This window comes from Pongo abelii, chromosome 18 (genome assembly GCF_028885655.2).
Source record: "Pongo abelii isolate AG06213 chromosome 18, NHGRI_mPonAbe1-v2.0_pri, whole genome shotgun sequence".
NCBI classification, from domain to species: Eukaryota; Metazoa; Chordata; class Mammalia; order Primates; family Hominidae; genus Pongo; species Pongo abelii.
This window is the reverse complement of record NC_072003.2, coordinates 86,700,571-86,722,204: the sequence shown is the minus strand read 5'-3', so window position 1 is coordinate 86,722,204 and position 21,634 is coordinate 86,700,571. Positions and strand designations below refer to the sequence as shown.

The window sequence follows — 21,634 nt, the reverse complement described above, 5'->3', positions numbered from 1 at the left end:
CGCCCAGGCTGGAGTGCTGTGGCGTGATCTCAGCTCACTGCAAGCTCCGCCTCCTGGATTCACACCATTCTCCTGCCTCAGCCTCCCGAGTAGCTGGGACTGCAGACACTCGCCACCATGCCTGGCTAATTTTTTATATTTTTAATAGAGACGGGGTTTCACCGTGTTAGCCAGGATGGTCTCGATCTCCTGACCTCGTGATCCGCCTGCCTCGGCCTCCCATAGTGCTGGGATTACAGGCGTGAGCCACTGTGTCCTGCCGAGGCCCTGTTTTTATGTTAAAACAACAAACCTTCAGGCCAACCCACGAGCAGTGGAAGGGGCAGCATTCCAGAGGAGGCCAGCTTGGCATTCCGGATGTGGGGGATGTCGTCTCAGCACCAGCCAGGCAAGTGTGTCCTTCCCAGCACACTGGCAGGGTGTGAGATTCCAGAAATCACAGGACACCAGCTCCCTGGTCCCAGGTGGGGAGCAGGAGGTGGCAGAGAGCAGGTGTCCGTGTGCGTCTTCGGCCACTCTACCCTGGCCGACAGCACGGGCTTTGGGTGGTGGGAGATCCTGGGTTCTGGGGTGCTTGCAGCGCCAGGCAGAGTCCCCTAGGAGGTGATTGTGAAGCACAGCTCCTCGCCAACGTGAGCTTCAGGAGCCTCAGCCCTGCACCCCCAGCTGACCTCTGCTCTCTGTCTGAGCAAGGCCCCTCACCTACTGCCCTTTATACTACCTTCTCTCCTTCCTCCCAGAAACCGTTCTGCCTATAAAAACAGGTATATGAATCTGAAATTTTTTAAAGGGGCAAAGATTTAAAAAAAATCTAACCACAATGCATTTTCCCTCTTCTCTGCTCCGTGTTTCCTGTAAACTTGTAGTTGACCTAAAGGTTTGATAGACTTGCCTGTCATATTTTCTGTAAGGCGGCTTCCTGGGCCGGGCTCTGTGCCCGCCATGCATGTGTCAGCAGGCTCGCGACGCTGTTGGCCTCACTCTTGAAATGCAAAGACTGACCAGGAGGCCCTGGCAAGTCAGCCCGAGCCCAGCAGACCTTGCCCATGGCTTTAGCATCCCTTGGTGATCATGAACTGGATACACTGTTTCACTGGGGGCTAACAGAATAGGACTCAAAAGCTTTTAGAGCTGGGCACAGTGGCTCATACCTATTATCCCAGCTCTTAGGGAGGCAGAGATGGGAGGATCGCTTGAGCCCAGGAGTTTGAGAACTGCCTGGGCAATATACTGAGACCCTGTTCTCCACAAAAAGGTGTGTAGACTCCTGTGGTGTAATGAACATTCAGCAGACTCCTCCCCTTAGATAAGGGAGTGTGTATAAATTCCTGTGGTGTAATGAACCTTCAATAGGCTCCCCCCTAGATAAGGGAGTGTGTGTAAACACCTGTGGCGTAATGAACCTTCATCAGGCTCCTCCTCTTTGCTGTCTGTTTCTGACATGAACTGTGAGCTGAATAGTCTGGTTCACATCCTGATTCCACAGCTTACTGTGTGTTGGATCTCTGTGCCTCAGTTTCCTCATATTTAAAATGGGGATAATAATAGCTTCTACCTCATAAGTTTGCTGTGATGATTTAATGAATTAATAATTATAAAGCACTTTTAACAGTGCCTGGCAGGCAAGTGCTCAGGAAGTGTTTGATAAATAAATGACTAAATTGTTGGTATTTACCATTGAGGTGCATTGTTTGCTGTGTGTGTTCGTGAATGGTCCTGGACTCTGAATATTGTGGTCCATGTTGCACGTGGCCCAGGGGATGGTGAAGGGCAGTGTTCCGGACAGCCCTGTCGTTGGACTGCTAATCTGACTCTCTTGTTTTGGTTTACGCATTTTACGAGGTGCCTACTATGTGCTAGGGGACGTCCCAGCACCTCATGGGCTGCTGACAACCAGTGTGAGGCCTCTTAATTGGCTTCTAACATAACTGCACTCTTCCTGAGCTGTTTAATGGCCTTGGGTAACGAGCTCTCCTCATCTCAGTATTTGTTTAATGCTGTATTCATGGTCATAAATAGTGGCACCATTACTTTCAGGAGAACTGTAATGATGTATGTGTTTGGTGAAGTTTCCAGCTCCTGACCCTTAGGTGCTAGATCTGTTCGAGGCCATGTGAAATGTTTTGCGTCACTTGCAAGAAAGAAAAAAGAGGTGCTGTTTTTCCTCAGAAAAGGAAGAGGCATTTTACAGCCAAACCTTGTTTGACTGTAGAACATTTGTCAAAGACTGCAGAAAACAAAGATGGACATTTCTAGTACTTCTCCTAAAGGAAGGAGTTGGACTTCTTACAACCAGAACAATGATTCTGTTCCTCTATTTGCTAATCTGTTCATCAATACCCTCATCCACTCATCCATCCATCCGTCCACCCACCTATCCATCTGTTCACCATTCATCTACCTATCCACCCATTCATCCTTCAGTCACTCATTCATCCATCCACTGACCCATCCACTCAACCATTCACCCAGCCAGCCAGCCAGCCACCATCCATTCATCTGCCTATCACTCATCAACCCACCCACCCATCCACTCAACAATTCATCCACCATCCTTTCATTTACCCCTCCATTTGCCCACCTACTCACCCACCCATCTACCCATTCATCCATTCATCCATTCACTCACCCACACTCTCATTCACCCACCCACTCATCTGTTCATCCATTTATCCATCCATCCATCCATCCATCCACTCACCAACCCACCTATCCACGTACTCACCCATTCACCCAACCACTCATTCATCTATTATCTATCTATCTGTACACCTACTGATTGACTCATCCACCCATCTTTGTAAAGTCAAAACATGGTTAGGCCCAGCCATCGTAAGCCAGGGCTGCCCGTCTGTTTTTTTCTTTTGTGCATCTTGCGTCCTATGTGTCTCCTTTCACTGGAGTGTCAGTTCCCAGAGACTGGGTACTGCAGCTGATTTGCTCATCCTGAATGGGACACAGGTGGGGACAGGATGGAGGAGGGGCAGGTGGGGCTGTGTGAGGGAGGGGCAGGGGCAGGGGCAGGGGAGTGGAGGAGAGGAGGCGCTCAGTTGGAGGGGCCTCTGAGATACTGGCTCACTGGTTGGATGAAGAGTAACAATGAGCTGCCCAGGCTGAGATGCAGTCTAGGGTCTAACAGCCCTGGTGGCAATTGGTGAACGTAGCCCTCTGGGCAAGGCCAGCAACTTCAACTTTCTGGATGTTCATTTTTTTACCTGCTAAGTGAGGTAGTGCTGGTGACATGCTCAGCCAGTGCCAGGCACAGAGTGAGCTGCAGGTATTGAATGCATCCTCCATAGTAATGTCATACTCTGAAGCAGGTACCATTGGCATCCCCACTTTCCAGATGAGGAAATGGGGGTACAAAGTTTGGATTTTGGCTTTGCTGCCTCTCACAGTTTAGATGTGAAATGTGCAGGGGCCTGGGAGAGCCAGAGCCCTGGAACTGCCCTTTGCTACCCAAGTCACTGTGACTTCCTTCCAGATCCCTGGGGTCTCTTAGGGTCCTGGTTCCAAGGGCTCGCTGGGAAGGAAGCCAAGAGGCTGTAATTTTCTACCTCTGGAAACAGTGAAAAGATGAAAAATGAAAATATTATCATGTCATCATTTCTTTTCTATGGAAATAGTTACTTTCCTTCCCACCCTCCCCGCCTTCAACTGCTCTAAATACATTTTCTTGGGGTTTCCAAACATCTCTTTTACTTTTGTCCTCCCAGGTGAGAGAGAAGCTGATTACGGCCAGGTCTGGCACAGAAAGCCCCTGTTTGTGCAATCCTGCATTCTTCCTTTTTAAATAAAATTTAAGACCATCTGAAATGACTTGCCAGCTTGACCTCCCGGCTCTGGTTCTCACTTGAGTTTCTGAAATGCGTATGAGTCCAGCCTGCTAATGTGCTGAAATGACTGTGCTCACCTTAGGGAAGTCTTAATGCCTTGAGCATTTTCCCACCAGTTGTCTTGCAGCTGGTGAGAAACATACGCACCAACCTCGCCCATGGACTGTGAGGTCACAGCCTTCCCATCCTTTTCAGGAGCTGCCATCTCAGCTCTTGATTCTAATGGGTGGCAGCCACACTTGAAGATGCACCAGAGGAAGATGTAGGTGCTCCCATCTGTGTTCCCAGATGGGATGGTGTCTTTGGGAACTGATCTCAGACATGTCGTGGTAGCCAGCCACCAGGATAGCCCCCAGCAGTCCCACCCCCTGGAATTCAGGTGCTTGTGTAGCCCCTCCCACATTATATCACATAGGTCTGTGTGACCAATAGAATCTGCAGAAGTGATGCCACAGTACTTCCAAGGTTAGGTCATAAAAGGTCCTGTTGCTTCCCTCTTGGTTTCTTTCCCTCTCCCTCTCCTCTCTCCTTTCTCTTGGACCCTTTGTTCTGGGGAAACCAGCTGCCACATTACCATCAGCCTTATGACCATGCCACATGGTAAGGAGCTGAAATCTCAGCAGCCACACGAGTGAGCTCGGCAGCGGATCCTTTAGGCCCCGTCATGAAATCCTGGATTGCAGCCCTGGACATCCACTTAACTGCAAGACTGAGCCAGAACCACCCAGATGAGCTGCTCCTGGATTCCCAACTCTCAAAAACTGTGAGAGATGTTCAACAGTGGTTGTTTGAAACTGCTGAGTCTCAGTATAATTTGTTACGCAGCACTAGCTAACTCATACACGTCATGTTTCTGCAGCAGAGTACCTTGGACCTGGGGAGAGCTGGAGATAGTCACTCAGTACCACCCAGTACATGGGAAAGTGATTACTGACAGGCTCAGAAATGTTAAGAAGATTCTTGAAAGAAATGGGCTCATGAGCCTTCTTTGCTGAAGTATTAATTACTAGATCTGAATGTTTTGCTTTTCTGTGATGGAAAAGGTGAAGAAAATAGGGCTTTTTTTTTTCTTTTGAAGAGATGGGATTTCCCTCTGTCGCTTAGGCTTAACTGCAGTGGTTCAGTCATAGCTCACAGCAGCCTCAAACTCCTGGACTCAAGCAAATGACTGATATTTTTTGAGCACCAGCAGTAACCATAGTTACTATTCACTGTTTTCTCCCTGCCAGGTGTTCCACAGACATCCTACATGCATGACATTGATTCACTCTTACGTTTGACAGGTGGGGAGACTGAGGCTCAGACAACCACACCATTCCATGGGTTTTGTTCAAAGGGGTTTGGGGCCAGAGTAAGACTGAGTGCAACTTCATGGAGGCAGACCATGGGGAGGGCAGGGCACCTGCATGCCCGAGAGATCTCTGCAGGAGACAGGAGTTCAGAAACTAGCTACTTAAAGGGGTAATGATCTGTGTCAGGGGTGCTAATTAAAATTTGGGGTTTTAAAGAAAAAGTTGGCTAAGTGTGGTAGCTCATGTCTGTAATCTCAACACTTTGGGAGGCCAAGGAAGGTGGATCACTTGAGGTCAGGAGTTTGATACCAGCCTGGCAAACATGACGAAACCTCGTTTCTACTAACAATACAAAAATTAGCTGTAATCCCAGTTACTGGGCGGGCGCCTGTAATCCCAGTTACTTGGGAGGCTGAGGCAGAAGAATCGCTTGAACCTGGGAGGCGGAGGTTGTAGTGAGCCAAGATCATGTCACTGCACTCCAGCCTGGGGGACGGTGTGAGACCCCATCTCAAAAGAAAATAAAAGAAAAGAAAAAGACAACTTTCCAGTTCACGAAAGGAGTGCTTTCACTGAATGCAAGAATAGATTTTCCCTCTTGGTATGTAAAGTTCTCGGTCATCTGACCCTCTCTGCCAAGAGAGTCCTTCCTGCCCCATTTCTGCCTGTTTGGGCTCCTCTTCCTGGAGAGGCTGCTCCCTGGTGCTGTCCCGTACTCCTAGCCTGTCTTCCTTCAGGGTCCAGGCCGGAAGCCTCTGGGGGCAGTGTTGGGGCTCTGCAGGTGCCCAGTGCTCAGCCCAGTGCTGGGGCAGAGGTGGTGCTCAGGAAAGATCTTGAAAAATGAGCAGGTCTCCAGCCGAGGGGAATCTTACACCTTCCAGTGGTTTCCTCAGGATTGCAGGAGCTCCTCAGACAAGATCTGTGGCAACAGTAACAATAAAAGCATCCCATGCGGACCAAACTCCTGCTGCAGTAAGAGCTAAACATATGGTGTCTTACTTTGCCCTCGTTATTACCCCTGAGGGCAGATGGTGCAGTCCCTCTTTATAGAGAAGGCTGTCGAAGCCCCAGAGCCATCAGGAATTGGAGGTGATGCCTAAAGCTGGCAGCGCCCAGAGCAGGGTGTTCAACCTTGCAGGGTTGTTAGGGCAAGAGGATTGTGGGGGGCGGGGGGAGCGCAGCAACCCTCCTCCCCATACCACCTCACTTTGTCTCCCACTGCCCCTCCCAGCATCAGCAGCCCAGGCCACTGTGTGTGCCAAGTCTCCTGTATACCTTTCGCCTTTTGCTGAGGAAATGCTGTTATGAAGACAAAATGAGAATCAGTTACTTAGGGGCCAGGTGCAGTGGCTCATGCCTGCAATCCCAGCACTTTGGAAGGCCAAGGAGGGCAGATAACTTGAGCCTGGAAGTTTGAGACCAACCTGGGCAACATAGTGAGACCCCATCTCTATAAAAATTAAAATATTAGCCCAGCATGGTGGCACACGCCTGTAGTCCCAGCTACTCAGGAGGCTGAGGAAGATCTCTTGAACCCGGGAGGTCAAGGCTGCAGTGAGCCGTGATCGCGCCACTGCACTCCGGCTTGGGTGACAAAGTGAGACCCTGTCTCAAAAATAAGCCCAACCCCCCAAAAAACCCAGTTACTTAGAGCTTTGCAGAAATCTTCAAAATCTATCAAAACCATCCCATCCAATATAAATTACTGTATACATTATAATGAGCTAAAATAAGCACATTTTTGGTAAATTACCAAGTTTGGTAAGTTCCTTAAGTTGGTTTCATCCAGTAAAATGCTCCCTTTGGGGAAGTGGCACGAGGAGAATCAACTGCAGCCAGGGCTGCCGCTCGTCCTGGCAGGCAGTTGGGACCTGGTTCCATCAGGGGCTTTCTGAGGACATGTGCAGGCTCGACGGGGGTTACTGCTCTCTCCCTGTGCTGGTGTGGGCTGTCCCACAGGGTGACGTGTCCTTGGCATTTCTGTAGCTGGATGGCTTCTGCAGGTGCCATGAGGCGGTGGCAGAGAGGCTGGGCTGAAAGCAAGATGTACATGGTGCAGCTAGGCAGGGTGCTGGCTACACCTGTGCACAGCTGGTTGGTGCAGAAATTGCTGGAGCAAAATGGCATCAAGGTCATGGAGCGTCCAACATGCCAGCCTCAGAGACTGACCTGCTTCTCCCCGCCATGCCCTGGGCTTTCCCACACACCTCCTTTGCTCACACAACTCCCTTTCTATCCAAGCAGGATCAAGTTTCTTCTATGCAAAGTGGAAAATGGGCCATTCCATTGACCAACACCCCATTTGAAAATCTTTCCATGGACTTTACTGGCTGCTCCTAGGCCTGGGATTTGGGTGTAAAGCCATTAAGATTCATGGTAACATTTACATGTCAAGGGCAGTTTGGAGAATATTTATTGGCTGGTTCGCTGTGAAATTTGTGTGTGGTTTATACATTTGTCTTCAAACTGGCCAGACTTTCCAGGGTCTTCCCAAGGTCAGACACAGAAGTGCAATTGCTCATCACAGGATAAATGTGCATTACAGATGTCGAGGAGATGAAAACATTCCTTTTCCTGACATAAGCTGTTTGTGGTTCTCTTTGTCCCTTTCTCTAGGCAACTTTATTTTTCCGGACTGCCATTACTAACTAAACTCTGTCTGCCTCACTTACAAGCTCCTGGGAGGGAACCGAGTCTTAGGAGGTAAAATTGATGATGGACTGTTTTCCAGACCAGGGCTTGAAGACACAACGCTTGTTGGCAGTTAACCAACTTCCTGGTGAGCCCCATATAGGAAATCTACATTCAGCTTTTTAGGGAGAAATCCTGACTTTCTTATAATGAATAAATGTATGACACTAAACACTTCACTTGTCCATTTAACAAATATTTACCAAGCACTCATCACACATCAGGCGCTGGGCTTGGTACTGTACATGTGTGAAGTCATTTAGTTCTTTTCATAATCCTATGTCATAGACTTTCTTCTCATTTTACAGGGGTGGTTGGTTGGTCAAAGAGAGAAGGGTAAAAATTTCTTCTACCCTTACCTTCCTGCTATTTTTTCATACATTTCACTTCTACATGTATTACAAATGCCACAGTACATTGTTATTATATTTGTATTTTTATTATTTTAGTATTTTATTATTAGTAGTAGTATTTGAAATGGAGTCTCGCTCTGTCACCCAGGCTGGAGCGCAATGGTGTGATCTTGACTCACTGCAACCTCCGCCTCCTGGGTTCAAGCGATTCTTCTGCCTCAGCCTCCTGAGTAGCTGGGATTACAGGTGCCTACCATGCCTGGCTAATGTTTGTATTTTTAGTAGAGACGGGTTTTCACCATATTGGTCAGTCTGGTCGCGAACTCCTGACCCCAAGTGATCTGCCCACCTCAGCCTCCCAAAGTGTTGGGAATACAGGCGTGAGCCACTGCACCTGGCCAGTATTGTTATTTTTATATCTGTTTTTCCAAATAATTGTATTCGTATTTGTATAACAGTTAACAATATCTCTTTGGCTATCCTAGGGCTTACAGTATACATCCATCTTTAATTTTTCACCATCTACTTACAAATAAGATATCATGCATGTGTAATGGAAGAATTTCATAGTTCCAGTTTCTCCCTCCCATCTTTTGTATATTGTTGTCATACATGCATTTAAGAATGCATAATCCTTTGCTTCTATTTTTGCCTTAGACCAGGGACGTCCAATCTTTTGGCTTCTCTGGGCCACATTGGAAGAAGAATTGTCTTGGGCCACACATAAAATACGCTAACACTAACTATAGCTGATGAGCTAAAAAAATAATAATAATAAAAATTAAAAAAAAATATCATATTTTTAAAAAGTCTACAAATTTGTGTTGGGCCACATTCAAAGCTGCCCTGGGCTGTGTGTGGCCTGTGGGCCATGGGTTGGACAAGCTTGCTTTAGACATTAAATATTTTAGAGTGATTTAAAAGTTCTTTCATACAAACCTTCATTTGAACAATTTCCAGAGCTCTTTGTTTCTGTGTATAGAACCAAGTTTCTGTCTGGTTTCATGTTCCTTCTACCTGAAAAAGTTCCTTTAATTTATTGTAGCACAAGTCTACTGATAATTAGTCATCTCAGATTTCATTTTTCTGAAATTAAAAAATTACTTTCATTTATGAAAGATATTTTTCCCTGGGGTAGAAATCTGTGCTGACAGTTATTTATCTCTCAGCACTTTAAAGATGACACTTCATTATCTTCTGGATTATATAGTTTCTGATGAGAAATCTGCTGTCATTCTTAACTTCGCTCTTTAGTTTCTTGGGCTGCCCTTAAATATGTTTTCTTTCTCTTTATTTTTTAGTAGTTTAAATATTATGCATCTTTAAAATCCTGCTTGCGGTTCTCTAATCTTCTTGGATTTATGACTTGATGTCTGATTAATTTTGTAAAATTCTCAGCCATTGACTGCAAATATATCTTCCACCGTTATTGTTCCCTCTTTTTCCTTCTTAGCTTCCAGTCACATGTGTGTTAGATTATTTATATTGTCCCAAGGGTTTTTAAAACATAATCATTGTCATCATCGTTGCCCTCCTACCCCTCTCCCTCCTCTTCCCCTCCATCTCCTCCCCTTCCCCCCTCTCCTCTCCTCTTTTCCACCTCTTCCTCTTTCCCTCCTCCTCTTTCCCCACTCCTCCCCCATCTTCCTCCTCCTCTTCCACTCCTCTCCCTCCCCTCCTCCTCCTCTTCCTCCCCTTCTCCTTCCCCTCCTCCCCCCATCCCCTGCCCCTTCCTCCTTGTGTTTAGTTTGGATAATTTCTATTATGCTGTCTTAAGTTCGTTCCTTTCCTCCACGTGCAGAGTCTACTGATGTGCATGAGAAGGACATTCTCTATCTCTGTCACCACCTATTTTATTTCATAGGCCTCACCTCATTTGTTTCTCCTCCCTCAGGCATGATCTCTTGAATTGATGACCGTTTCATCAGTTTCATTTTCTTAGCTCTATAGTATGGCAGGATGAGTCTGGTATTTATTATTCTAGCATTGCCAAAACCATGCCTTTATTTCAAACTTGTCTATGCCTTTAATGTTTATTTCTTGTAGGTAGCATATCACTGGTCTCCTACCTGCTTGGATCAGAATGAGCAGGATTTTTCTGAGTCTAGGCCAGCATTGAGAACAATCTCGGATACATTCTTTATGTGCTCATAGAGACTGCAGCTTGATGTTTCTGAGGTGAAAAGGGAGTGATGGATGTGCAGTGTTAGGACTGCTGACTCTGGGATCAGACAGACCAGGTTCACATCCCAGCTGGGCAGGACACTTAGCCTGTCTGAGGCTTGTTTTCCTCATGCATGGAAAAGAATGACAAATGATTGTTGTGAGAATTAACTGCAATGATCCCTATCACCCTCCCTCTCCTTTACCACAGGGCTGGTGTTCAATAGATTTTTTTTTTTTTTTTTTTGAGATGGAGTCTCGCTCTGTCACCTAGGCTAGAGTGCAGTGGCAGAATCTTAGCTCACTGCAACCTCTGCCTCCTGGGTTCAAGGGATTCTCCTGCCTCAGCCTCCTGAGGGGCAGAGATTATGGGTATGCACCATCATGCAAGGCTAATTTTTGTATTTTTCATAGAGACAGGGTTTCACCATGTTGGCCAGGCTGGTCTTGAACTCCTGACCTCAGGTGATCCACCTGCCTCAGCCTCCCAAAGTGCTAGGATTACAAGCATGAGCCACTGCACCTGGCCTCTTCAATAGATGCTTATTAAATACTTTTGAATGAATGGGAGCTTTTTAAAGTTCTACTGGTTTCTTAAGATAAATACGTAGTCCCAAATCATTCATTCCGTTCCTTAAGATCCTATATCTGGAAGATTCCACTTGCCTTGCCACCAGTTTTACTGCCTCCCCTCATGCTTGCTTTCTCCAACATTAATTAGAATATGTCAATTTATGCAGCTCCTATCCTGTGATGTGCCATTTGTACTTTGCTTTATCTGCTAATAGAGACATTCAATTTAGGAGACTCTGATATTATAGAAAGAGCCTGACTTAGGAGCCATGAAAACAAACATTTTTTGCCAGCTTGCTTGCCATGTGACCTTGGACAAATCTTTTAGCCTTTTCTGAGCCTCAGTTTCTTAGTCTGTAGAAGAGGGAGATAATAATTATAAAGAGGGATAAGGGGCCTGAGGTGTCAGAACCAGATCTAGAGGAAGTCCTCAAATACTTTTCTTTCTCATCCTCCAACCCCCAACCCCCATTTCTCCTGTGATTCCATTAGATGTAGGCAGGGGCTCAAGCCAACCAAAGATCCCCAGTGAGGACGGGTGGGAGAGGTAAGGAAAGAGAGGCGTGCACTGTATTTTCTGGTCATCACCTGGCATTAGCTGTTACCTTTTTTTTTTTTTTGAGACGAATTCTCACTCTGTTGTCCAGGCTGGAGTACAGTGGCGTGATCTCGGCTCACTGCAACTCTGCCTCCCGGGTTCAAGCAGTTCTCCTGCCTCAGTCTCCCAAGTAGCTGGGACTACAGGTGCATGCTGCTACGCCTGGCTAATTTTTTGTATTTTAGTAGAGACAGAGTTTCACCATGTTGCCCAGGCTGGTAGTGAACTCCTGAGCTCAGGCAATCCGCCTGCCTTGGCCTCCCAAAGTGCTGGGATTACGGGCGTGAGCCGCTATGCTGGGCCTTTTTTTTTTTTTTTTTTTTTTTTTTTTTTGAGACAGAGTCTCACTCTGTCACCCAGGCTGGAGTGCAGTGGTATGATCTCAGCTCACTGCAACCTCCATCTTCCATGTTCAAGTGATCCTCCTGCCTCAGTCTCCCAAGTAGCTGGGATTACAGGTGCGCACCACCACGCCCGGCTAATTTTTGTATTTTTAGTAGAGAGAGAGTTTCACCGTGTTGGCTAGGCTGGTGTTGAACTCCTGACCTTGTGATCTGCCCATCTCAGCCTCCCAAAGTGCTGGGATTATAGGCATGAGCCATCGCGCCCAGCCTAGCTGTTACTTTTGATCTCCTTTCACACTCAGCTAAACTAACTTTTAATTCACTTCCTGTATTTGTCTCTACCCTCCTGGAAAGAAAGCAGAATATCAACCTTAGAATGCACAAGAATTGCAGAATTCTGCCCCTAAAGAAAGATGGTGTGGTTTGGTGCACCATGATGCGTTTAATCACTACCTGACGTTAGTCATTTGGGTTACATCCCATCTTCTGATAGTATGAACATGGCTACAAGAAACGTCTTCGTTGTCCAGTCTTTATATCAAACTGTGACTATTCCTTTGGTGTAATTTTCTAGAACTTTCCTGGGTAAAGGGGTGTACCCGGGTTTAAGGCTTATGGTTGACAAATTGGAACCTCTGGAAAGATGGTTCCAATGTTCACTCCCCACCCAGGCGTGCATGAAAACGCTCATTTTGCTCCTACCATATTGAGTCTTGGGTCTAATTTTGGCAACTATTGAGAGTCTTGGTGAGCAGCAAACTCGTGGTCTGGAATTTCCCAAACTTTGTGCTATGAAAACACTAATCTAGAAGATGGTTGTTGGGGGGAAATCAATGCTAGTACAATAGTAGTTTTCTCTCTAAAAATGACTATTGTCTTGAATGTAAGCACCATAGTAAATTTTGTGTGTGTGTGTGTGTGTGTGTGTGTGTGTGTGTATAGTTTTCATTAGTTCATTTATTGGACAAGTATTTATCAGGCACCTGGGTTATTTATCTTTTACTTATTGGGTTGTAAAAATTATTGATATATTCTAGGCACAAATCTCATACTAGATATATGACAAGATGTCTAGTACAAGGTACTGTAAATATTTATTTCCATCCATGGATTATCTGTTCCCTCTTTGATAGTGTCCTCTGAAGCTTTTTAGGTTTGATGAGGTTTACATATACATTTTTCCTTTTGTTGCTTGTGGTTTTGGTGCCATAGCTCAGAATCCTTTGGAAATCCCCAATGTCATGAATATTTATCCCCATGTTTTAAGAGCTTAAAGTTTGGGCTCTTACATTTAAGGGCTTGATCCACTTTGAGTTAATTTCTTGTGTATGGAGTGGGATGGGGGTTCCCCCTTCACTGTCTTGCAGGTGAACACGTTTTGGCTTCCTCGTTTAGAAGTCCTCGCTGAGTATTGTGGGGAGAACGAATTGTAGGGACAAGAAGGATGCTGGGAGACCGACTTCCCACTCCTCGGTGAAAATCTGCCTTGAAGAAGGTCTGCTCCAGAGCCAGCTGATGAAGACAGAACGTGATTGGAAAACCACAACTCGGCGACCATCATGGTAATGATTGATGTTGGAAAGAGTCATCAGTAGAGGCTAAAACTAGTGCATGAAAATTTCATAGGTAACAGGATTTTTACATAGTCTCAAAGAACCTCTTCACAGGATGCTAATTACAAAGGGTGAAGTCTTAACTTTAAAGTGAAGAAAGCTGGCAGACAACACCTTAATCAATATCAGCATCATCCATGCATGGACAGATAGACTTCATGGACTCCTGACACGCGGCACCGAGAAGGATGCAGTGGAGCTTCTGCAGATTTCCTGCCCGGAATGCAAACCCTGAGTCTAACCATCGGGAAATATAAGACAAACTCCAACTGAAGAACTTTCTATCAAATAACTGGCCTGAGAGAAAGGCCAGAAAGACTGAGGAATGTCCCAGATGAAGGAGACTAAAGAGATAAAAAAGATGTGACAACTGACTGCAACGCATAGTTCAGTATTTTCTTTGGTACACAAGCCTTTATTGGGACATTTGGTAAAATGGGAGTCAGGTCAGCAGATTTGATAGTAACACTGTATCCAAGCAATCCTCCTGGTTGTGAGGATTGTGCTGTCTTGAGAAAGAGAATGTCTTTGCTTTCAGGAAATACACATTGAAGTATTTATGGGCACCAGGGGTGTTGTGTCCTGGGTGTCAGATGTTTTTAAATTTTCACACCAACTTATTTTTATCCCTGTTTTCCAGATGAGAAAACGGAGGCTCAGAGCTGTGAGATGTGAGCCGGGGTGGAGGCAGCTCTGCTTGGTGCCTCTTCTCTTGCTGGTTTGTGCATCCACGCCTTCCCTCTGCCCATCTGCTTGGTGTGAGCAGGTGTAGCTCTGTTCTGGTCCCTGGTGTAGCCCCTGAGCCTGGCTCAACTGCCTGCCCCATGACAGGAACTCAGTAAATACCTTCTGCATGAAGGGCCACCATGGAACTTAGCACAATTAATATCTTGGATTTGGGGCTGAACCTTGGCTTAAATTCCAGCTCTGCTACTGAGAAGCTGTGTAACTTTGGATAAGTTAACTAACTTATGTGGGACACAATTTTCATATCTCATTCCTATTGCATGGGGGTTATGCTGAAGATCTAATAACACAGGCTGGGCATGGTGGCTCACGCCTGTAATCCCAGCACTTTGGAAGGCTGAGGCGGATGGATCATCTGAGGTCAGGAGTTCGAGAGCAGCCTGACCAGTATGGTGAAACCCCATCTCTACTAAAAATACAAAAATTAGCCAGGTGTGGTGGCGTGCACCTGTAATCCCAGCTGCTCGGGAGTCTGAGACAGGAAAATTGCTTGAACCCAGGAGGTGGAGGTTGCAGTGAGCTGAGATTGCACCATTGCACTCCAGCCTGGGTGACAGAGCAAGACTCCTAAAAAAAAAAAAAAATCTAATGACACAATGATGCGGATGAAGTGCTTACTGCAACACCTGGCCTGGCACGGAAGTGCAGTTCACATTTACTGAATGAATGAGTGAGCAGGTGAATGAATGAATGAAAGGTTCAAGTGACCTCTACCTCCGGGGGACACTGGCTTGTCCTTCAGCAGTATTTATCGGAAGTGCCAGGGAGAGATTCGCTTGGAAATTTAATTTAACAAATGATGCATCCCCATCATCTGTGTGCTTGTGCGTGTCCTTTCTGCTCTCTCTCCCACCCTGTGGAAGCTCCGAGCAGCGGCCCCTGCCTGCCTCATCCATGTCTTTCCCCAGCACACACACACTGTCATGCGCGGCTGGCACACATGCCGCCTTGCTGACAACTCCTCCTTTTTCTCTTTATGACATATTGGCTAGGTGTGTCCCAGTGCCAGGTCATACCCAGGGCACTGAGCGACTGTGGCTTCTGATTTTGTCTGACCTGTACCTCTAATTTCTTCCCCTGTGGCCCCCCAATCTTGCTCATGGACGGGGCTCCCTTGGCTCGGTCGTCCTCCTGGAGCCCCCCTGGTTTCCTCTCCAAGGTGCTCCCTGCTCCCAGCTGCAGGAAGCCCGCGTCCTCTGGCTCATGGGCCAGGCTGGTGCCTGTCCTTTGACAGTGCAGCACCTGCACTCTCGCATTGCTACCCGAGCCCAGCGAGGCCAGCCCACCCTGCTTTCCTTACGAGCACCTCGTGCCCTGTTGACTTCCTCTGCTAACTGGGACTGGAGAGGCTGGCAGCACAGGACATCTGAGGCGGCTGCTGGGTCCTGCAAGTCAGACACCAAGCGGGCGCCACATCCCTGCCGGCCAGGAGGTGGTGCTGTCCCCCGGTTTATGGCCCGAGGTGAAGGCAAGTAGAGACTCTCCCGCTTGTCCCGAAAATGCTGCCTTAAGATCAAGGGAAAACAATAGGTATTTGAGCCAGTTATCTAGAAGGAAAAATCAAATCAAATCAATGAGCGCAGGCCTCTATTGAGGTCCTGCATCTGAGCTTTGAGGACCCGTCTTAGAGTGAGGAAGGGACTTCTTTGAGCCCTGCCTGGAAATCCTGTGGGAAAGGATGGCAGGGCTGAGACTCAGGGCTGCTTTTCTGAGAGACGGAGACAGCAGCTCTGGGCTGTGCACAGTCCCTGCCTCTTGCCCAATGCCCCTAGGAAAGTGATGGGGCCACCTGAGCCTCAGGTCCTCACCTGAGAAATGGAGATAAAAGTCCAGGCGCCGTGGCATGGTCGAGGCGTGGTCGGGCGCCGTGGCATGGTTGGGCGCCGTGGCATGGTCGACAGCTATAACTGAGCCTGTGAACATGCAGCATGGTCCTGGCCTGCTGCCTGGGACACCCCCACTTCGACTGGGATGTTGGTCCTGTTGCTATGGTCAGAGACTGTGGGGGCTCTGAGATACGCTTGTCACTGAGAGGGGCTTTGTTGAAGAATGCAGCCCTCTTGATGTCTAGGGGAGTGGGCCTGACATTTATGGAGCACCTGCCGTGTTCAGGGACCAAGTGCACACAGATGAACACCCGACCCCACCTCTCAGACTCACAGGGGTAAGCGTGTCCTGCTCCCTCTGGAGTTTCTGGGGAACACGAGCAGAGTGTGGTCTCTTCTGTCCCAGGTGCGTTGGAGGAAATGACTTTTGAGCTGAGTGTTAAGGGACAATTAGGATTTCTTAGGGGGAAGTCGTGTGGGAAGGGCATTTGACAGAGGGAACAGCCTGGGTGGAGGTGTGGAGGTGGGAAAGCATCCTGCGTGGCTGAAGGGCTGCGGGGCAGCCTGGAGGAGGAGGACAGGTGGTGTGTGGTGGGTCCCTGCAAGCGTGGGCATTGCCCTAGGCCCATTAGTGCAGGCTGGGGTGTTCTTTAAGCCAGGGCAAAGAAATCCCTGACAAGGAGGGACAAGCGCAGGCTGCGCCAGTGTTTGCTCTCCTCTGAAAAAGGGTGGAGGCCACTGGCGAGGTTCCAAGTGGCTTTTCTCAGAGCCCAGAGATCTCAGCCTGAAAGTGCAGAAAGGGAAAGAATCCTCAGATTCAGCAAATCTACTTTTTATGTCTCTTCTCTTCCGGCTCCTTTCTTTCTTTCTTTTTTTTTTTTTTTTTTGAGATGGGGTCTTTCTCTGTTGCCCAGGCTGGAATGCAATGGTGCGATCTTGGCTCACTGCAACCTCTGCCTCCCAGGTTCAAGCAATTCTCCTGCCTCAGCCTCCCAAGTAGCCGGGATTACAGGTGCCCGCCACAATGCCCAGCTAATTTTTGTATTTTTAGTAGAGAAGGGGTTTCGCCATGTTGGCCAGGCTGGTCTCAAACTCCTGACCTCAAATGATCTGCCTGCCTCAGCCTCCCAAAGTGCTGGGATTATAGGCGTAAGCCACCATGCCCGGCCTTCTGCTCCTTTCTTTTCATTTTTATTTTTTTTGTGGCGATGGAGTCTTGCTCTGTTACCCGGGCTGGAATGCAGTGGTGCAGTCACAGCTCGCTGCAGCCTTAACCTGCTGGCCTCAAGCAATTCTCTGGCCTCAGCCTCCCGCAGTGCTGGGATTATGGGTGTGAGCCGCCGCACCCGGCCATTGCCTCATGGTTTCTCCCTCCGGTCTCAAGGCCTGGGTGTTTTTTCTTTTCCTCCGACGCTCTCTGCAGCTGCATGCTTGGGCAGGCGACTTGCGGAGCTGTCTTTGCTCTGGGTTCCTGGGCCTGGGGCCTAGGGTACCTCTGTCCCTCGGACATCTCAGTCTTATGCTCAAAGAACCACCCCTAGACTTCAGAGGTGGTCATGGGAGGTGGTCTTAGGCCCCAGGCCCCTTCCGACGCCTCCTCTGTGCTTTCTCCCACCCGCCTGCGCCCACCACCCAGGCAAGGTTAAGTTTGTAAAAGCCCCTTTTGAATCTCTCAGAGTTTTATCTGGAGGGCCGTCTAAATCACTTCGAAGGCTGTTGGCTGAACTCAGTAAATAAACACAGGGAGCCCTGGGGGCGCTGTGACTTACGGTCTCCTTGTCATTTCCCCCAGAATGCGCATCAGCAAACAGTGCCTGCCATTCTAAGGGGCTCTTTGACTCTGAACACACACAGTCTCCTCCTGGGCTGATTCCCTGCACGCTGGCATTTGGCTTTCTGTAGAGAGCCAGCGTCAGCTGTGGCCAGGGTTGATTCACTGTGGTGGGGACAGTGCCAGGGTTGTCTGGGCTCAGGACCCAGGGATGGTGTGGCTGCCCCCCTGTGTCCATATGGAGGAGGGATCCTGCTGGTGGGAGCACCCTTGGATTTAAATGCTTCGAGGTGACGCAGGGCAAGATGACTGTCCCCAGTCACGAAATCATCTCAATGGAATGCTTGGGGGAGGGGGCAGGGCCGAGTATCCGCCTTGCCTCGCAGAACAACATTTTGGTTTTCACACTCACCACTGAAAAGTCATTAAATTGAAAGGAAACCTGTGCCCCGTTCCCTCCGCAGTCACGCCAGCGGCGTCCCCAGGCACCTCACAGTGTAGCTGTGAGGGGTCCAGAGTGTAAAATTGGAGTGGCAGATTGTCGGTGCACACATTTAGAATTTCCTGGCTTTCATCAGCTGCGCCACTCAAATGACAATATTTAATCCCAAATGTTTCCTTCTCTTACCCTACCCCCCCATTTCATGAGTCAGAGGGCTTCCCCCCACATTTACAAGGTAGACTTCTCTTCCATTTCTTCAACCGTAATGAAAAGTATATTTATGATTTTTTTCCCTTATGTATTTGCGATTATACAAACCCTCCTGAACATTTTAAGGGGCCTTTCTTAGGAGAAGTTGACTTCCTGGTTTTGAGTTGAATGTAACCCTCCTTTGCTGGCTTCTCCGCTCCCACCATTCATTTCATAAGGACAAGGTCATGCACATTTGAATTCTACGGGTTGGATCTCATAGCAGTAATCTTGTGCCATTTCATTCCATTGGGTGTGGCTGGAGTGATAATGCTCATTGATTTGAGTCAGGCAGCTTTTTTGTTATTTAGGGATTTTTTCATTGCAGTCATTTTTATTAAAGAAGGGTTTGTTGTAGATGAGAGAACTAGCTGAAATTTAAAACTCGAAGTTTCTTTTTGTTGCTTGGTCACTTTGTAGAATCCATTGTTTAGCAAGACAGCCCTTCTGAGGCAACCCAACTAAAAGATTTTCAACAACACGTTGCTTGTGGGTCCTCTGATATACAGGTGCATATGCATACGATCACAGTTTACATTTTGCAGTGTGCTGGAGAATCTCCCAAGTAACATTTCATATCAAAGAAAGCCTGTGAAAGCACATCTACGAGAAGCACTTTGGAGTGAGAAGCAGGTGTGACTCCTTGGTGTGTCAACCCGAGCAGGTTCTGATCCTCTGGTATCACTGAGTCCTGGGTTCTGACATGCGAGTGGATTCTTATACCCGGGAGGGTTCTGATACCTGGTTCAGACCCTGATGGGCTGACGGTGAGGTTCACATGTCCTGTGGCCAGGCTCCCGTGCCCAATGGTCCAGTCAGACACCCATCTGGGTACTGCCGAGAAGGTGCTGGTGGATGTGGTCAGCCTCTCCCATCAGCTGACCTCAAGGGAAGCAGATTACCCTTGACAGTGTGGGTGGCCCTTATCCAATCAGGGGAGGACCTTATGAGCAAACTCCGAGGTTTTTCTGGGAGGGAGGAATTCTGCCTCAAGACCATAGCATCAGCTCCTGCCTGGGTTTCCAGCCTGCTGGCTTGCCCTACACATTTCAGACTTACCAGCCTCCACAGTTATATGAGCAATTCCTAAAAATCTCTCTCTCTCTTTACACACACGTGCACACACATATTAAACCTCCTGCTAGTTCTGTTTCTCTGGAGAGCTGTGGCTGACACTGGCTGAGAGGAGCAAGGGTTTCAGGCTAGAGCTGCATAACAGTGGTCTCTGGCCACTGGGTGTCTGCAAAAATCAGAAATGTGCTTCTCCATGCCTCTCTAGGTCTTCTAGGGATTTTGGGTTTCTTTCCAGTACACACGTGTTCATGTGCGTGCATGTGTGTGGGCAGTGGCGTGTGCATGTTCATTCAGGACACACGCCACTGCAGGTGAGTTCCCTGGTGGACACACCCCCTTCAGTAGACACAGGCTATAATGCCCACAGTCACTACCTTGGGCAGGGTCCTGGAAGAGGGCGTCTGAGGCAGTGAACTTTTGAGTGGGCCATGATGACCTCTTATGGACCAAGGCTAAATCAATGGCGGCAAGCCCCAAATATCTACTAGGATGGCAGTGTATGTGGGCCAAATGCAGAAGATGTTGGGGACCATGCAGCCACATCGTCAGGTCCCCACCCAGCTCCTCCCCTCGTGAACTTGTACCTGAGCCAGCTGGCTGACCCCTTACCCCCCGGGCTGCAGGTATAAAAGGGGGATGAAATTAGCGGTTATCTCATTGGATGGTGGAGAATGGGGCGGGGTGGGAATGCATTAATGCAGGTGAAGGCCTCAGAAAGGTCCCCCACTTTGGGGCACCACATAGGACGAGTGCTTTCATTCTTAGGAGGACAAGCTCCTGCTTGGAGGTCAGGTGGAGTTGGGCTCATGCTCCAGGCTGGCCCCTCACATGCTCTGTGGCTTTAGGGAAGCTCCTAAACCTCTCTGAGGCTCATCTGTAGGAGGAAAGTTAAGAGACTGAGATGTCTCATAAGCTTGCTGAGATGATTACGTTCAAAGAGAAGGAGGACAGTCTGTGGTGAGATGCCAGGCCTGGAGGAAGCTGTTGTTGGCAGCCTGCTGTGCTGGGCACTGCTGTGTGTGCACACATTGTTAGGGCCCAGCCAGGGCCAGGACAGTGAGGCACCCAGGTGTAAAACTGGAGGTGACACGTGGTCTCAGGTGCCAACCCTGCATTGCATGGCTCTGAGAGTGAGCACCTCCTTAAATTTTGCACCGGCGAATACCTCTCTTGCTTCACCCTAGTCCTGGCCCTGCATGTTACCCCATGGAAATGCCATAACAGTTTTGCAAGGCCAGGGGATCGGCCCCTTGCACAGATTAGGACAGAGGCTCAAAGAGATGGGAAAACAGACTCAAGCCCCCTGCCCCCCGACCTCCCTGGTTACTGAGATCTTGGAAGGTGGTGACCACACCTTATTCATCTCATGTAATCACTACAGCACCTGGCATGTAGTGGGTGTCAAATAGATGCTTACATGTATTCAGTGAATGAAAGGGAAAAGGGAGGACTCAAACTCTGATATGGCTTCATAGGAACCTGGCCGTCCACTCCACCCACCTGCCTTAGCAAAGTGCCCTTGGTGAGGCTGAGGGACTGGGCAGCCAGGACTCCTGAGGGGACCTTGTCAGAGAGGGAAGCCACCTCCAACTGAGCGGTGAGTGCTGCTCCAGGACTGCCCTAAAACTGGATGTGAACAAAAGACCACATGCCGTATGACTCCATTGGAACGAAACATCCAGAACAGGCAAAGCCACAGGGGCAGGAAGCAGGTGAGTGGTTGCCGGGGGCTGGGAGAGTGAGGCCAGGAAGTGGCTGCTCAGGGAATGGGCTTCCTTTTGGGGTGATGAAGATGTTCTACAACTAAAGGGTGGCGATGGTGGCATAGGGGTAAATGGGCTAAATGCTACAGAATTCTACATTTTGAAAATAGTTAAAATGATACATTTTCTTTTGAGACAGGGTATTACTGTGTCTGGCAGGCTGGAGTGAGTGTGGCTCACTGCAGCCTCAACCTCTCTGGGCGTAGGTGATCCTCCTGCCTCAGCCTCCCAAGTAGCTGGGACAACAAGTGTGCGCCACTACATCCCAACTATTTTTTTTTTTTTTTTTGGTAGAGATG

The 21,634-nt window shown here is 48.3% G+C and overlaps 1 protein-coding gene across 2 annotated transcripts in view; it reads left to right on the top strand.

The window, feature by feature from the left end:
• C18H16orf95 (chromosome 18 C16orf95 homolog) overlaps positions 1-18,304 on the top strand; it is a 40,435-nt gene extending 22,131 nt beyond the window's left edge. For both annotated transcript variants that reach the window (XR_010137863.1, XM_054534277.2), the window contains one exon: positions 13,218-18,304. Coding sequence is in view for 1 of the 2 variants with exons in the window: in XM_054534277.2 (XP_054390252.1) it covers positions 13,218-13,258 (41 nt within the window). In the remaining variant the exon portion in view is untranslated. The remainder of the gene's footprint in view (positions 1-13,217) is intronic.
• The last annotated feature ends 3,330 nt before the right edge of the window (positions 18,305-21,634 follow it).